The sequence below is a fragment of the Solanum lycopersicum genome, chromosome 5 (assembly GCF_036512215.1).
Source record: "Solanum lycopersicum chromosome 5, SLM_r2.1".
Classification (NCBI taxonomy): Eukaryota; Viridiplantae; Streptophyta; class Magnoliopsida; order Solanales; family Solanaceae; genus Solanum; species Solanum lycopersicum.
Genome location: NC_090804.1, coordinates 11,909,506 through 11,927,723, shown reverse-complemented (window position 1 = coordinate 11,927,723; position 18,218 = coordinate 11,909,506). Strand labels below are relative to the sequence as shown.

Here is an 18,218-nt window from a genome sequence, read left to right as displayed (position 1 = left end):
AAAATAAAAGGTTGCGATAGTATCTCTAATGTCAAGAAAAATGAAAAAAGGTAAAGAAGTGAATGAGTGTTGTAAATCCATTGTATATGTGGATGATCCATTAGAGTTATCCAATAATTAATTGGATTCATGTATTAGTGTTTTCAATGTGATAAGATATCAAGGTGATATGAACCTTGATGGTAACTATGTAAATTTCAAGGTGACCTTTGACTATGATATCTCTACACTATAAATAGAGATATCATTCACCATTGTATGACATACTTGAATAAGAAAATTATTTCCTCTATCTTATACTTCTTGTATTTTCATCTTATATTCTGAGCTTTCTTTACAATACGTTATCAGCACGAAGTTGCTACTTGCAAAGGTATTATATAAATATTTTTATTTGATTCACATATTCTCTCATAATTTCATTATGTCGAATTTATCCAAACTTGAGTTTGTGGCATTAGATATTTCTGGAAAGAATTATCTTTCATGGGTACTCGATGCTGAGATTCACTTGGCTACTAAAGGTCTTGATGCCACTATTACTCAGGGAAATGAAGCATCGAGTCAAGATAAGGCGAAAGCTATGATTTTCCTTCGTCATCATCCTGATGAGGGCCTGAAGATTGAATATCTGACGGTAAAAGATCCACTTGAGTTGTGGACTGACTTAAAGGGGAGATATGACCACGTAAAGGCAACAGTGTTGCCAAGAGCCCGTTATGAGTGGATGCATTTACGGTTTCAAGATTTTAAGATCGTAATTGAATACAACTCTGCTGTATTCAGGATAACCTCCCAGTTAAAATTATGTGGGGAGACTATAAAAGATGAGGACATGTTGGAAAAGACACTTACTACTTTCCATGCCTCAAATATGTGAAAAGGGTTTTCAGAAATATTCTGAACTAATCTCATGTCTTTTGGTGGCTGAGCAACATAATTCTCTTTTAATGAAAAATCATGAAGCTCGTCCCACTGGAGCTGCTCCATTACCGGAGGCAAATGTGGTGGAAGCACGTGATCAATCTGAAGTAAAAAGAGATGATCATCGGGGCTATAATAATGCACGGGGACGTGGCAAAGATAAAAGACGATACACTAATCGTCAAGGTGGTGGTCATAATAAAAGGGAGAACAACATGAATTCTCAAAATAATCCCTCAAAAAGTAATTGTCGTCGTTGTGGCATGAAAGGCCATTGGAAGAATGAATGTCGCACACATGAACATTTTGTAAGGCTCTATCAAAATTACTTTAAAAAGAAAGGAAATAAAAGTGGTGCTTCCTCTTCCAATGCTCGAGCTGAGTCACATATGACTCTTAAAGATGATGATAAGCCGGGAACATCTAAGAAATGTGATAGATGTTGAAGCAAATTTGGCTTTAAAGGATGATGTTTTTTATGGTCTTGGTGACATTACTCGTATGGAAGTTAATGACTTCTTTGGAGATCGAAACTGATGTTTGATCTTTTAGCTGGGGAATGAAGTCTGTTAATATATTACTTATGTATTTTTAATTATTATGTTATTCATGTTGAAGTATTTATATTTCCGTTGTTAATTTTGTTTCTTCCTTCTTTTGATGTATTTTATTTTAATGAAAATTAATAGAAATCCCCAGTTGTCAGTTGGATTCAAGATGAGTAATGGAGATGTATGCCTTCTTGATAGTGCTACAACGCATACAATATTAAAAGAAAAGAAATACTTTTTTAATTTGGTTATGAAAATGGCATATGTCAACACAATATCAGGTAGTACAAAATTAATTGAGGGCTCAAAAGAGCGACCTTATTACTACCTGGAGGGATAATATTAAGCATTGATAATGCATTATATTGTAGTAAGTCTCAAAGAAACTTATTTAAGTTTCAAAGTTATTCGCCAAAATGGCTATCATGTTGAGACGGCTAATGAAGGAAAGGTTGAATACCTTTAGGTTACTACAATTAATGTAGAGAAGAAAATTATGCATGAAAAATTACCTGCATTTTCTTCTGGGTTGTACTATACAAGTATAAGTACATTTGAATCACATGCCATAGTAAACAAAAGGTTTACTAATTTTAATGATTTTATCATTTGGCATGACCGGTTGGGCCATCCCGAATTTAATATGATGCGCAAAATCATTGAGAATTCATATGGGCACACCTTAAAGAGCCCTAATATCCTTCAATCAAAGGAATTTTCTTGTGCTGCTTGTTCTCAAGGAAAGTTGATCATTAAACCATCAATAGTTAAGGTTGGAATTGAATCCCCTGCGTTTCTGGAACATATACAGGGTGATATATGTGGACCAATTCAACCTGCATGTGGACCCTTTGAATATTATGGTCTTGATAGATACTTCTACAAGATGGTCACATGTGTGTTTATTATCAACTCGTAACATGGCTTTTGCGAGATTGTTGGCTCAAATAATAAGATTGAAAGCACAATTTTCAGACTATACAATAAAGACAATCCATCTAGATAATGCTGGTGAGTTTACATCTCAGGCATTTAATGACTATTGTATGTCTACTGGTATAACAGTTGAACATCCAGTTGCGCATGTTTACACTCAAAATGGTCTAGCAGAATCATTGATTAAACGTCTGCAATTGATAGCTAGACCATTACTAATGAGAACAAAGTTATCTGTGTCTATGTGGGGGCATGCTATTTTGCATGCAGCAGCACTTGTACGCATAAGGCCGACCAATTATCATGAATTCTCCCCATTACAATTGACTTTTGGTCAAGAGCCAAACATTTCCCATCTTAGAGTTTTTGGATGTGCGGTGTATGTCCCAATTGCTCCACCACAACGCACAAAGATGAGGTCCCAAAGAAGGTTGGAGATATATGTTGGGTATGAATCTCCTTCAATCATAAAATATTTGGAGCCTGTGACTGGAGATTTATTTTAGGCAAGATTTGCTGATTGTCATTTTGATGAATTAGTATACCCAACATTAGGGGGAGAACATAAGTCATTGGGAAAAGAGATAGATTGGAATTCATCATCATTATCTTATCTGGATCCTCGAACAAACCAATGTGAGATAGAAGTTCAAAGAATAATTTATTTGCAGAACATTGCAAATCAGCTACCAGATGCATTTACTAATCTTCCAAGGATTAGAAAATCGCATATTCCAGCAATTAATGCTCCAGTTCGAGTTGATATCCCGAAGGGACAAATTGTTAAGGCAAATGAGTCTAGACCACATTTGAAGCGTGGTAGACCAATTGGTTCCAAGGATAAAAATCCTCGAAAGAGAAAAGGAATAAATGATCAAGATAATCATGGGTTGAAAGAAATTTTCCAAGATGAGACCCAAGTCATAACACATGATGAAGAAGAGGTTCGAACTTCTGAAAATAATGAAATTTCAATGAATTATGTCTCGACGAGAAAGTTGTGGAATCGAAATAATATTGTGATTGACAACATATTTGCCTATAATATTGCTATTGAAATAATGCAACAAGATGAAGATTTTGAGCCAAAATCTGTTCACGAATGTAGACAGAGAAATGATTGGCCAAAATGGAAGGATGCAATTCAAGCTGAATTTGCTTCACTAGAAAAACGTGAAGTTTTTGGACCGATAATTCGAACACCTGAAGGTATCAAGCCAGTGGGGTACAAATGGATTTTTGTACGAAAAAGAAATGAGAAAGGTGAAGTCATGAGATATAAGGCCCGACTCGTTGCTCAAGGTTTTTCTCAAATACCTGACATTGATTATATGGAGACATATTCTCCAGTGGTAGATGCAATCACCTTCAGATATCTCATAAATCTGACAGTTCATGAAAAACTTGAAATGCGTCTAATGGACGTTGTCACATCCTATCTATATGGTTCATTGGACCACAACATTTTCATGAAAATTCCTGAAGCATTCAAAGTGCCTGAAGCATACAATGATTCAATAGAAACTTATTCAATAAAGCTTCAGAAGTCTCTGTATGGATTGAAACAATCAGAAAGGATGTGGTACAATCGTCTGAGTGAATATTTGTTAAAGAAAGGGTACAAAAATGACCCAATTTGTCCCTACATTTTTATTAAACGGTTGGGGTCTGAATTTGTGATAATAGATGTGTATGTTGATGATTTGAACATCATTGGCACTCGTAAAGAGCTTTTAGAAGCTGTTGAGTGTCTGGAAAAAAGAATTTGAAATGAAAGATCTCGGCATGACAAATTTTTGTCTTGGTCTACAGATTGAGAATTTGTCAAATGAAATACTTGTTCATCAATCAACGTACACAGAGAAGATACTAAAGCGTTTTTACATGGATAACTCACATCCATTGAGTACTCCAATGGTGGTAAGATCGCTTGACATCAATACAGATCCATTTCGACCTCAAGAGAATGATGAAGAGCTTCTTGGTGATGAAACTCCTTATCTTAGTGCGATCGGGGCACTAATGTACCTTGCTAACAATACTCGACCAGATATCTGTTTTGCAGTAAGTCTACTAGCAAGATTCAGTTCCTCCTCAACAAAAAGACATTGGAATGGGGTTAAACACATACTTCGATATGTTCGAGGGACCATGGACATGGGTTTAGTCTATTCCAATGAATCCAAATCAGAACTGATTGGTTACGCAGATGCAGGGTATTTATCAGATCCGCATAAAGCTCGATCACAAACAGGCTATTTGTTTACATGTGGAGATACGTCAATATCTTGGCGATCAATGAAGCAAACATTGGTAGCCGCTTCTTCAAATCATGCAGAAGTAATAGCCATCCATGAAGTAAGTCGAGAGTGCGTCTGGTTGAGATCAATGACCCATCACATTCTGGAAATGTGTGGTTTTTATTTGAAAAAGAATATACCAACCACAATGTATGAAGATAATGCTGCATGTATAGCTCAATTGAAAGGAGGATACATCAAAGGAGACCGGACAAAGCATATCTCACCAAAGTTCTTTTTCACGCATGATCTTCAACAAAATGGTGAGATAGAAGTTCAACAAATTCGTTCAAGTGATAATCTTGCTGATTTATTCACTAAGGCATTGCCAACATCAACGTTTGAGAAGTTGAGATACAAGATTGGAATGCGCCGTCTCCGAGATATCAAGTAAAGTTTTCATCAGAGGGAGCGAAATACGCGTTGTACTCTTTTCCTTAACTATGGTTTTGTCCCAAGTTGGGTTTTCCTGGTAAGGTTTTTAACGAGGCAACATTCAAAGCGTATTATGAGATATGTGTACTCTTTTTCCTTCATTAGGCTTTTTCTCACTGGGTTTTTCCTTGTAAGGTTTTAACGAGGCACATAATCTATGGATATCCAAGGGGGAGTGTTGTAAATCCATTGTATATGTAGATGATCCATTAGAGTTATCCAATAATTAATTGGATTCATGTATTAGTGTTTCTAATGTGATAAGATATCAAGGTGATATGAACCTTGATGATAACTATGTAAATTTCAAGGTGAGCTTTGACTATGATATCTCAACACTATAAATAGTGATATCATTCACCATTGTATGACATACTTGAATAAGAAAATTATCTCCTCTATCTTATACTTGAATAAGAAAATTATCGCCTCTATCTTATACTTCTTATCTTTTCATCTTATATTCTGAGCTTTCTTTACAATAACGAAAAATAAAGTTCAAAAGAAAGAAAAAAATTATTATTTTTTTAAAAAAAATAATGATAAGTAATATGTCATTTTAAATGTAATGTGAATGATGATATGACATTAACATTTAAAGTTCACACAAAATAAAAAAAAGTTTTAAATACTTAGTTTCATTAAATTTAAGGATTTAAATAAAAAATAATTAAATAAAATAATTTAAAATATAAACTCATACAAATATAAAAAATCATCGTTGTAACTAAATTTTAACCTAAATACAATTTTAACCTAAATAATGCCGCGTGTCCTAATAATGGCATTATTTGCTGCCATATAGGACAAGGACACTCTTCTAATCCTTATCTACTTCAATTCTATAATTTTTTCAAGAAAAGAAAAAGCATTTTTGCTATTTATAGCAAGTAGTTACGTGAGTTCGATAAAAAGTCGATTATTCACCTTTTGTTAATTGCCAATTTATTTTTTATTTTTGATAATATTCAATATTGATATTGATGGTAGAGTATCGAACACTATAATTCACTGTGGTAATAAAATGTTCTTAGTTTGAGTAAATATTTTTTACTTGATATGGTATTTAATCGATCAATTTTTTTTAAAGATTCTAGTAAAATAATCTTTAAACATTTATGTGATTGAAAATTGTTTTACTTAGAATAACTTCTTTTTAAAACTGAAATAATTTTTAATTGTAATAAGAATATAAGATAGTATTTTTTTTGGGAACAATTTCTTTTAAAAAAGTGACATGTCTTATCCGTCCAAATAAAAATTGTGAAAAAGGGTTAAAAATATCCTTAAATTATTTGAAATAGCTCACATATACCCTTAAACTATATTTTGGCTCAAAATTACTCTTCCCGTCAAACTATTGGATCAAAGTGCCTTTCTAATTAACCGAAATTGTTAAATGCCATGCGGATGTCACATGAATGCTACATGGAACCCTAATAGATTTCCACTGCCGCATAAACTAAAAGAAAAGGGTAAAAAGTACCCTTAAACTATCCGAAATAGCTCATATTTACCCTTAAACTATATATCGGCTCAAAACTACCCTTCCCGTCAAACTATTGGGTCAAAAATAACCTTCTTATTGGCGGAAGTTGTTGAATTCCACATGTGCCACATTGACTAAATCCCTGAATCTTAATTACTCATTTCCCCCTCATTTCATTATTTTTCAGAAACGATTTCACCCCTTCTCCCTCATTTCGCGGCTAAGGTTTCATAGTTTTTTTCGTTGCTTAATTTCAAAGTAGATATTCGTGGTTATAGGTTAGTAAACTTTTTTCTTATTTTATTGTGTCTACAATCACTAAAATCCACTTTGAAACTCAGCTCCGAAGAAAGTTATAAAACCTTGGCCGCAAATTGACGGAAAAGTTGTGAAATTCTAACTATCATACTTTGAAATCGTAAACGTAATAAAATAAGAAAAAATATCTACTAACCTACAACCATGAATATCCACTTTGAAACATAGCCCCGAAGAAAGCTACGAAGCGTTAGCTGCGAAATTAGGGGAAAGTTGTGAAAATTCTAACTATCATGCTTTGAAATCGTAAACATAATAAAATAAGAAAAAATATTTACTAGCATACAAGCATAAATATCCACTTTGAAACCTAGCCACGAAGAAAAGTATGAAACCCTAGCCGAGAAATGAGGGAGAACGGGTGAATATATCATTTATGAAATAATAAAATGAGGGGGGAATTAATTAGGATATAGAGATTTAGTCTATGTGACAGTGGAACGTTATTGTCATGCAATGTGGCATCCACATGACATTTAACAACTTCTGTTGATAAGAAGGGTACTTTTGATTCAATAGTTTGACGGGAAGGGTAGTTTTGAGCCGAAATATAGTTTAAGGGTAAATATGAGCTATTTCAGATAGTTTAAGGGTATTTTGACCTTTTCTATTTAGTCTACGTGGCAGTGGAATCCTATTGGCATGCAATGTGGCATCCATATGACATTTAACAAATTCCGTTAATAAGAAGAGTATTTTTGACCCAATAGTATGAAGCGAAGGGTAGTTTTGAGCCAAAATAAAGTTTAAGGTTATATATGAGCTATTTCGAATAGTTTAGGGATATGTTTGAGCCTTTTCCGTAAAAAATAAAATGATCCATTTTAATTTTAAAAGAATAAAGTTTTGAGTTGAGTGATTCAGTTGATAAAAGTATTTAAGATGTAGTTACAAATTTAATGATTTTGTTGGATAAATTCTCAAAGTTGAGTGACTGTTTGAGACGTTAACTCGACAAATCATCTATGAAAGACTGTTACAATCTTTTACAGAAGTTTTGATCAAATCTATCCTTAAGCTATACCTTGACTTAAATTACGTCCTTAAATTATTATTCTTAACAAAAAACTTTCAAGCATTTTTAACTTAACAACTCCCTTTCTTTTGCTAAAAAAAGATAAATTAACACAATTCATATAAAAAATATGTGTAATTATCATACTCTCAGCAAGACTACCTAAATCACCAAAGATTTTTTTAAAAAATTTCGTGATACATTCAAAATATTATTGTGAATTCTTTTTGTCAACAACACTTGACATTTTGCAAATTCTTTTACTAGCAACTTTGTTCAAATTTATTTTTCATTTGATTTGATATTAAATAATTATCAGTTGAAATATTTTTTCCTCATTGGATCTGCAAAAAATTACTAGATAATAAATGCAATCCTTAGAAATTATCTTTCTAGATTTTAGGCAAGACGTAAATTGACCATAAAGAAACATAATTTTCCCCTTTTCATGACATGATAGGTTCATTCGGAACCTTGAAAGTGACCAATCGGGTCCTACAATCTATAGAAGCATAAAATGCATGAAGCCAATTCATCTCAAGAATAACATCAAAATCTAACATATCAAGCTCTACAAGATCAACATTAATATATCTATCAAAAATTAAAATAAGAAAATTTCTATACACTTTCTTAGAAACAATAGAATCACCAATAAGAATAGAGACATGAAAGTGATTAGAAAGAATTTTGGGACCAACATCGAATGAAGCAACATAGGGTAGGTTAGTACCCAAATCAAAGTAAATAATAAACATCAACATGAAAAAGTTTCTAACATACTGATTACAACATCTATAGAATCTTCGTAATCATGTTAAGTTTGAAGAGCATAAAATTGATTTTTATTTCGAAAGCATCCACATCAAAATTACTAGGCTGAACTTTCCTAGCGTCCCTTCCCTTAGTAGCTAGAAATTAATGAACAATATCTCGTCTTGTGACCATTCTTCCGACAAATAAAGTAACCATCCATGCCATTTAAACATTTTTCATTATATTTATTTCCATAGCTAGTACAAGCGATAGAAAAATCCATTATCATTCCTTTATTGAGGCTTAAAGTTAGACACTCTATTCTTGTTGAACTTAGATTTTTGAGCATTTGAACAACCTTGACTGGAAATTTTTTGCCAGAATTGAGGACGTAGATATCCACCAGACCTAGTATGAGAAGTTACTATTGTTGACACCCAATTTTGATCCTCCCCGATAAGAATTAATTCACGAACTTCTTAAATTTCAAACAAGTTGAAATAGTTGACCTAATAATATTCAAATGTTTTTTTCAGTCATTTTAGAGTAGCGTTAGCCGATTTTTTGTAATGTTGAAATGATATATTTTACATGTTTCTATATAATTAATTCTTTTATGAAATATTCAAAAATCGTCTCAAAGAGATTTTTAGTTTTACTTAACGCTTTAATAAATTAGTTTTAGTAACTTGTAGTTTAGATCCTTAGCTTATAGTTAAATTTATTAGTTTACTTTGTTATCATTAAATAATATATATTTTATATGTGTTTGTATAACTAATTTATTTTATAAAATATTCGAAAATCATCTCAAAAGATTCTGATTTTTAGTTAAATATTCTACTAATTCATTTTGATTTAAACAAAAAATTTAATTAGTTTGTACTAAAATTAATTATTTCATAATCTAGTTAATTATTTTATTGTTGGATTTAAGAAGCTTGTTAATCGGTCAGCAAAATTCGGCCAAGTTTTGAATTCTATTTGGAATTTTGCAATGACAAAATCAACCAATTGTTAACCTATCAGCCTTTTTTTTAAATCCAAAATTTTAGACCCAATTGCACTTTCAATGCAACTCAAAGATCAAATGATGAGCCCGTTTAAACCCCAGTCCACTCTATACTAATTGATCCCGCCAATTATTTATTTTTCTCTTCCAAAAGAAAAGGAACCCAGAAGAAGCGTTGCGATAAATGTTCCAACACCAACTTCACGGCGTGAGAAATAATTTCAAAATGCCCCCCGTTTCGTTCAACCTTCCTAGTGCGTGCTGCGGCGACGTGCAGTCCACTCCCGACGCGTCTTCCTCCCCAGGTACAATTTCCTTCAGCCTTTCTGTGATTCTAGTTGGCTTTTCTCTACACTAGCACGCTAAAGTCGTCCTTGACGATGAGGGATCACTCCACCTAGCAGCAAGGATGATTGAAATTGATCAAGGTCGTCCATGCCTCCTTCCTCTTCAGGCATAGAGTTAAAGCATCAGGGAAAGTGTGTTGGTCCTTTTTAGGGTAATAGTTTCAAATTTGAATGGAGGATGGGCCTTGAGCCGGATATTTCCCCCATTGGTTTTCCCTCGACGAGCCAAAATAAGTGTGAGTGGGGTTTTTTCAATAAAATAATTTTGATAAGTTCGTTAGAATTTTTAAATTATACAATCCTACTTAGTACTCCTTTACTCTCTTGTTCTATTATGTAATTATCATATTAGTTTCTAATTTTTCTCCCTTTTTTTTATGGACTTTGTCCATTCATGAATCTATTATTACTGTTCATTTCTTTCTCTTAGCTTTTGTTCTTAAAAGTAATCTTCTTTAACCACACCCCGGATTTGGTCATTCATAGTTCTTCTCTAAGAACATTTAACTTGACAATGTCCTAGGAATTTACAGGTTAATCCATCGATACTTTTAAGAGGCTAAGAAACTAACCATATACTAAGTAATATAGATTCATGATTGTATTTATAAATTTACATGAATTTATCAAATAATTAACATATGAAATAAACACACATAATTTACATATATGGGAAGTTTACTAAAAACTTAAATATGAAAACTTACATTATTTAGAACAGAGTAAAGTTTTCCTTTCGGAAAACCCGAAAAGCTTCCGAAATAACTCTACACAAACTTTTAAACAAAAATTGATATCCTTTTATTCTCTTAACACAAACTTTTTTATAAAAGGTAATTTTAAAGAGGAAAAAGGTTAACGATTTTGGGATTTCTGGTTGTGATTTTCTTCGCCTTGCCTTTCTTTTCTTGATTATACCTGCTTTTATAGAGGTCTTCGGACTTCAAACTTCGGATTTCAAATGAAAAAGGAATCTTATCATCTTGGCCGAGTACACATCTGGGCCCCATCGTCACGTGAAATAATGTTCCTTTTCTTGCATTATTGTCCTTGTAGTCTGGTATCCGTCTTATCTTTTTAAGTGTGTCCCAACAGTTTTTCCATAGATGTGTTGTAGTGAGTAAAGTGGGACTCACAGATTGTCTAAAGAAGAACATTTCTTGATTATATATATATATATATATATATATATATACAAATTTTATGTGTCTAAATTATGTAATGTTATAGAATCAAAACTCATTCCAGAATCATCATCTTTAGGATCTTAGGCAAATTGTATTGTCTCTAAGTTTTCTTCTGAATTTTCTTGACTATTTTTTGGGCTTGGAATTGGGCTTGGGTCTTTAATCATGTATTTGTCTTGTTCCTGTTTTTGTTTGAGTAGTTTTTGTACTGTTTTGGTAATTAGAAATTCTATGTTTTTAGTTTTTTGGGCTTTTTTAGTTTTCAATTTCAGGTTTTGGGTAAAAGATATCGGTAGTCTTCGTCTGTTCTGAGAAGAAGATGAACATTCTTCGTTTTCACTTTCTGGCAAGGTGATAGCCATAAACGGATTTGATAAGTCTTTACCGGCTACCGTTTGAAATGGACTAGCTGTATCTTCATCCGATACAGTGGATTTCTTAACATTCAGTGGGGAATGCACACCCATCTCATCCATTTTTATCTGGGATGGAAAACCCTGTATATCTGTCTGAGTTTGTACATCTTGTTTAGTCTTTCCTTTGCTTTCCATTCTTCGGAGTTTTTCCCTAAGCTTGGCATTTTCTTGCATTAGAGCTTCATTTCTTAGATTTAGCCTTTTGAATGCTTCGGTCATGGACGAGCAATGATCACAAAATATTACTTTGTCTGTATCTTTTTGGATGTTGTATTGTGGAGTTTTATCTGGGTTTTGTCTAAGGGCTGGAGAAATATAGTAATTTGGCTCTAATATTCCTCTAGCGTAGTCTAAAGCTTCTGTAAAATCATTATAGCCTTTAAAAAGATGTTTTTGAAAACCTTTAATAGAGTCTAAAACTTCTATCCATGTCTGAAAAACACCATTTGTTGTACCATGAATTACCACAAAATATTTAAATCTATTTTCTTTATTTTTGCTAGTAAAATAATATTCTAAAGTATTTAAAACAACAATTACATATTTACAGTCTTTTTTGTTATGTGTTATCCATATATTATCTATAAGACATGTTTGCTGTTTGTCTAGTTGGCAATTAGACAAATGTCTGAATGTCCAATTGGACGGCTCATATGCTATTAGGTTTTGTTGTCCAAACTGCAGTCTTTCTATTCTGACATCATCAATTTTATCTAAAGGTTTAAAATGTAAATTTGATAACATTGTCTGTCTGTAAGAGTCTGCAAAGTCTGAGGTTGAAGGTTGAACTCTTTTACCTTTGTCTGGTAGTAGTGGTCTCATTCTGTAAAATTTAAACTTTGATCAGTAATCTACTTAGTTGATCTGCAATACTATTATCATTTCCCTTGATATGCTCAAAAATTATAGAATGATAAATTGATATAGTATCTAAAAAATTTAGCCATCGTCTTCTACTACTAGTTTTATTTTTAATTTTTTGATGAAATTTTACTATAGCTTCACAATCTGTTCTTATTAATATTTCTGGTTTATTTAGAATATAAATTCTAAAACTATTTAATCCATATATTACAGCTAAAATTCAACATCTATACTAGCTTTATTACTCTTTTCTTTGAATTTTTCACTTTGATAAGCACATATTTTTCTTCTTGTTTAGAACTGTATTTCTGTGGTCTAGAATTTTAATACTGCGCCCCATCGATCAAAACTCACATCTGTCTCTATTATTAAATAGTCTGATTCTAATGGCATATTAAGATCGGGAATATTTTTTCTTTTTTCTTTTATCTTTTGTACTAATTTTATGTCTTCAATATTAAAGTTTCTTTATCCTTTAGTTCCTGTCTTAGAGTATAATGGTCCTGCTATTTTTCCTAGATCCTTAATAAATGGTCTTGCATAGTTGATTATTCCTAGGAATTTTTGTAAATCTTTTAAATTATTTAATTTATCTGGCATATCTAGAGTCTTTTTCGCTATATGAGGTTGTAGCTTAACTTTTCCTTCTCTTAAAGTAATTCCTAAAAAGTTTATGTAGTTTTTACATAATTCCATTTTCTTTTACTAATTATTATTCCATTACTAACAAATAACCTAAAAACCTTTTGTAAGTGTCCTAAATGTTCTTTTCTATTTTTACTAAATACTAAAATATCATCTACATATATTAAAATAATTTTTTTGTATTCTCCAAATATTTTATCCATTTTTCTTTGGAAAATTGGAGGTGCGGTTTTTAACCCAAATGGCATATCTAACCATTCAAAATGTCCTTCAGGACAGGTAAAAGCTGTTCATTCTATACTATCTGGGTGCATTTTTATCTGCCAGTATCCTGACTTACAATCAAATTTACTAAAAAATGTTTTTCCTTGGATTCTATTTATTAACTCTGTTTTATCTGGTAATTTATAACCGTCTGTTTTAGTATTATCATTTAGTCTTTTGTAAATTATAACCATTCTGGCTTTTCCTCTAACTATTTCACTATGATTTCTTACCATAAATGCTGCAGATCTATGTTTTGAAGTAGATCTCCTTATTACTCCTAATTGTAATAGTTCTTTAATTTGTATTCTAAAATCTTCTAGATCTTAATTTCTAGCTTCTATTGAGGCTGTTTTTATTATATATTCTGGATTTATTATATCTAACTTACATACTTCATGATTATTTTCCCAATACTTTAGAGGCTTTTCTCCTATTATTTCTATTTGATCTAAAATTTTTACTATATTATCTAGATCTTGTTGGTTTTTTATTTGTCCTATTTTTTGAATTCCAGTCTTAAAATTATATAACTCTGTTTCCATTTCTTTTAGAACATAATTTTTATTGACTATCTCATCTTCTCTATCTATTTCTTATATATTCTCATATAATATATTGCATTTCGTTTTAGTACATTGTATATTATTTTCACAATTTTCGCAACATTTTTCTTCATGTCTTACTTTAGTATTAATTTATCAGTTAAGACAGAAGTATAAGTAATGTTTTTCATAAAAAGTATCCGGTCTTTTGTTATTAAAGTTCCTCCTTTATTGTATAGTATGAAATCTAGTCCTAACACAAAATCTACTCTTATATCTAAATCTCGTACCCATATTTTATCCATCTTATAGGTAGGTTTATAGAATTTTGAACAAGTATTTAAAAAATTTATTTGAGCTTTATCTATATATATATTATGTGTTCCATCCATTTGCATAGCTGCAAGTGGTTTTTCTAAAGTTTTTATTAATCCCGGAGGTACAATTTTTTTATTTAAAATACTTTTGGTGCATCCTGAATCTATTAATGCTAAAGTCTCTATTTCATATTTTTCGATTTGAAGTTTTGCTAATATTTTTAACAGTATTTATATTTTTATCTTCATTACATATTAAAGTATTTGATTCTTCATTCATTATTTTTTGATTATCTAGTGGTAGTTCTTGTTCAACATTTTTTCCTTTTTCTAATCTTACTATTCTTTCTTCTAATTCTTTAACTTTTGCTTCTAATACTAATATTTTTAAATTTATTAGAGGTTTATTTGTATGTACATCTTTCCTTTTCTGAGTTATTATCCCTAACTGTGTTTCTATACAACTTATATATCCTTCTATAAAGAATTTATTACATTTAGCTCTTTTGTATTTACTTGGATACCATTACACCAATTACATGGATTACTGTCTAATCCTGTATCCTTTTCAAAATTATGTTCACATTCTATTATATTCATAAAATTGATTTTTAGGTCATCTATATTTAAATTTTCTGTTCCTATTTCATTAATTAATTCTTCTCCTTCTGAATTAGAAGAATCTTCTTCTTTGTTATTCTCGTCTATATCAATACTTACTATAGAGTAAATGCTTTCATTATCTGACATGTATTCATCTACATTTAATAATGCTTCGTTAAATTTTTCTACTAATTGAGCATTTCTAGTCTTAGCATTATATCTTTTAGGACAAGTATTTGCTAGATGTTCTATACTTCCACATGTAAAGCATTCTAATTTATTTTTATAATTTCTATCTGTTCTATATTTCCTAACATGTCTGTCCCTATTTAAATATGGTTTTCTTGCTGAAGATTTTCTAAGAAAATATTTTTTATTATATCTCTTATTGTTCTGTGGGTTGTATTTTTTATACTTTTTCTTTTTATATTAATTTTTATCATAATTTTTGGTTGTATATATTATATCTTTGCAGAAATTCATTTCATTTTGTTTTAATTGTTTTTGTATTTGTAAATTAGTACATTTTTCTTGTAATATTTCCATTATATGTTGTATTTTATGTCCTATTGACCATTTTGCTTGAGGGTTTTGTGCTACTCCTTCTCTTTTAGTCCATCTTTCCTCTATTTCTCTTCCTAAAGCTCCTGGTAGTTTGTTGAATAACTTTTTACCTAAATCTTGATCAAAGGCATTTCCGCTAATTGTACAATAATAGAAATAATCATTTAAGAATTTCTTTATATAATACCAATTATTTATACTTAATTGTTCTAGTTTTATTACTGTATTTCATTGTAAGGCTACTAATCCACTATTTGGGTCTTCTCCTGTTATTAAAGTATGTATTTTATTTGTAAAATTATATGGGTTTGGTCCTAATGATACTAAATACTGAAATTCTGATGGGAATTCCACTTTATAAGCTTTCCATAGAGCTTTGGTTGATTCTCCTAGGAATGTTTCTAAGTATTTGTCCATTGTTTCGGCATTAGTTTCTGCATAATTTTTTTATGAAATATGGTACTACTATTCCTTTCCATAAGTCTATTATTGAATTCCATCTTTGTGGGTCATGTGCCGCTATATTTTACATTTTTCCTTTACTTCCTCCTTCTTGGAGTATTATTGGCTCTTCTATAGGCATTCTTTTTCCCATAGGTTTAACTTCTGTTATTGGAGTATCTCCTTGTCTATATACTCTTCTACGTGGTATAGTTCCTGTATTATTATCTGCAGTATAACCTTGTTCATTTGTTCTCTGGAATGGACTACTAGAACTTGCTGTTTCCATTAATTATTTTTGACTTAGTATAGATTCTAACTCAGATATTTCACTATCATTTTCTTGTATTTCTGTCATTATATTATTAGCTTTTTCTAATTTATCTTGTAAACTTTTTTCTAATATATATCCTTTATTATCGGTTCTTCGTTCACATGTTTTAAAATGAGATATTGTTTGTTCTATATTTAAGTCTTTTAATTTACATCCTTTGCATGTAAATAATTTATTCTTATTATTTTTACTTATCTCTTTAACTTTTTCTATAGCCAAATATACTGCAAAATCTTCTTCTAATATTATTTCTATATTCATCCCTTCTAAAGACATTTCTTCTACAATACTTTTTTCTTCAAAGTCTTTTTGAGCTTCGTAATTATAATCTGTAAATCTGATAAAGGGTTCTCCTTTGGAATTTGTATATATTAAATGAGCGTCTGGTTGAAAATAGGTTGATAACTTCTAGACATCATTTGAGGATTTTTTTTAGCATAATTGAGAGCTACATAAATTTGATATTAGCCTTGTGATAACACTTGCATGTTGGCTCACAAGAAACATCATTGTAGACACCTTTGTTGAAATGATTGAATTCTTGATTTGCTCTAGGATAAACAAAAAAATTAAGTTGGGTGTATTGATGAGTGTGGGATTTTAAATCACTTGAAGCCTTTTAGTTCAAAAAAATAGTGTCCTCAAGATTTTTTTATGTCCATATATGATGATTTATTATTGTATTGTAGCTATGAAGGTTGAAAGACAAGATGAGGATGAAATCTCACCAAAAAGGCTAAAACATGGAAAGAAGAGCAAAAACACAAATTTGATGTTCACAAAAAAAAACAGTCGACAACTCGCCGAGTGTGCAAGACCTCACAAAAAATAACAGGGTCTTCGACTAAAATTCTCAAGGCAGGTCGGTGAGAAGATGAAATAATCGGTGATTTATTGAACTCAGTCAGCGAGATGACATTTGCTCGCTGAAAGTGACAGAACAATTGGGTTAAATTGAAGGCTAATAAGGCGTGATTGATTGATGATCAATGACTCACCAAATATGAACAACGAACTTCATCAAGCTCGTCAACTGTGGTTCAAACACATAAATCCTGAAGTCAAGAAAAGGCAAATAAAGAGCAATTCGTGACTTATTGAATGAGTTGGTGAACCCGACTAGCATCGCTGAATAGGTCATTCCATGAAATTTTGGCTACGATTTAGGGAAAATAGATATAGACAAAAAGAGAGAAAAATACATCTTGGATTATACAATGTTGATATGAGACTTTCTGAAATTTTAGTACAATAGAACTTTTTATTTTCTTAAGTGAAAAACAAGCTTGTAACCCATAATTTTTGGGAGATTCAAAAGCGGGTCCTTAAATTGAAGTTCCAAATCAAGAGTCTGATGACTGAGAATGATTTTGATATATTTTCTTTCACTTTAAAAAATGATTGTCTAAAACCCTTATTTTAGGGGTATGCAAATGGAGCTGGGTTTTCATTAAATTGGTAGATTAGTGTGTATCGTTTTGTTTTACTTTGATTTCTATGGATTCAAATTGTTTATTATTTCTTTATATTGTTTGTTTTTCAAAGTTCTGATTATCTGTTCATATTTTGTATAACTGAAATGTTGTTAGATGTTAATCGAGAGTTTGCTTATTCACTAACTTGCATTATATTGTCAGTCTGGGTGGCTTGGGACATATTTGATTAGGGGAATTTGATTCAAGGTGATTTAGTAAGTGTCTTGTAGGTGGTTTACTAAATTTGTCAAGCGATAGGTGTTGACATGAGAGATCGAGGGAGAATAGTAGATTGATCGATTGACGGAGATAGTAATGGTCTTATATTTGAGGAATCTCTATGTGATAGAAATGATTAGGTTATGATATGACACGAGGGTGAGATGACCTAGATGGAGGATTTGATAGTGGAAGGAGATGAGGTTACTTAAGGTAGAGTGTATGAATTTCGAGGTAATGCTACATAGCTTGTAGTAAGAG

The 18,218-nt window shown here is 31.3% G+C and overlaps 2 protein-coding genes and 1 long non-coding RNA gene across 4 annotated transcripts; all 3 read left to right on the top strand.

Moving 5' to 3' along the window:
* The first annotated feature begins 424 nt into the window (after window positions 1-424).
* LOC112941442 (uncharacterized) lies at window positions 425-1,370 on the top strand. The gene is made up of 2 exons (XM_069298212.1): window positions 425-778; window positions 885-1,370. Exons 1-2 carry the CDS (start codon window positions 425-427, stop codon window positions 1,368-1,370), a joined length of 840 nt encoding a protein of 279 aa, XP_069154313.1.
* Window positions 1,371-4,181: 2,811 nt separating this feature from the next.
* LOC138348650 (uncharacterized mitochondrial protein AtMg00810-like) lies at window positions 4,182-4,713 on the top strand. Its single transcript, XM_069298211.1, has 2 exons — window positions 4,182-4,475; window positions 4,621-4,713. The coding sequence occupies exons 1-2, from the start codon at window positions 4,182-4,184 to the stop codon at window positions 4,711-4,713; spliced, it is 387 nt and encodes a 128-aa protein (XP_069154312.1).
* A 4,973-nt stretch (window positions 4,714-9,686) lies between these two features.
* On the top strand, window positions 9,687-17,636 carry LOC112941547 (uncharacterized). 2 transcript variants are annotated; one of them, XR_003246819.2, is made up of 2 exons: window positions 9,687-10,041; window positions 16,953-17,636. It is a non-coding gene; the product is annotated as an uncharacterized lncRNA (long non-coding RNA). The 2 variants fall into 2 exon arrangements; XR_003246820.2 differs by lacking the exon at window positions 9,687-10,041 and adding an exon at window positions 13,320-13,474.
* The last annotated feature ends 582 nt before the right edge of the window (window positions 17,637-18,218 follow it).

Coding starts and splice junctions, on each gene's coding strand:
- LOC112941442 (XM_069298212.1), top strand. CDS start 425: ATGTCGAATTTATCCAAACTTGAGTTTGTGGCATTAGATATTTCTGGA. Junction 779..884: donor TAATTGAATACAACTCTGCT/GTATTCAGGATA, acceptor ATATGTGAAAAG/GGTTTTCAGAAATATTCTGA.
- LOC138348650 (XM_069298211.1), top strand. CDS start 4,182: ATGAAAGATCTCGGCATGACAAATTTTTGTCTTGGTCTACAGATTGAG. Junction 4,476..4,620: donor GACCAGATATCTGTTTTGCA/GTAAGTCTACTA, acceptor TTGGTTACGCAG/ATGCAGGGTATTTATCAGAT.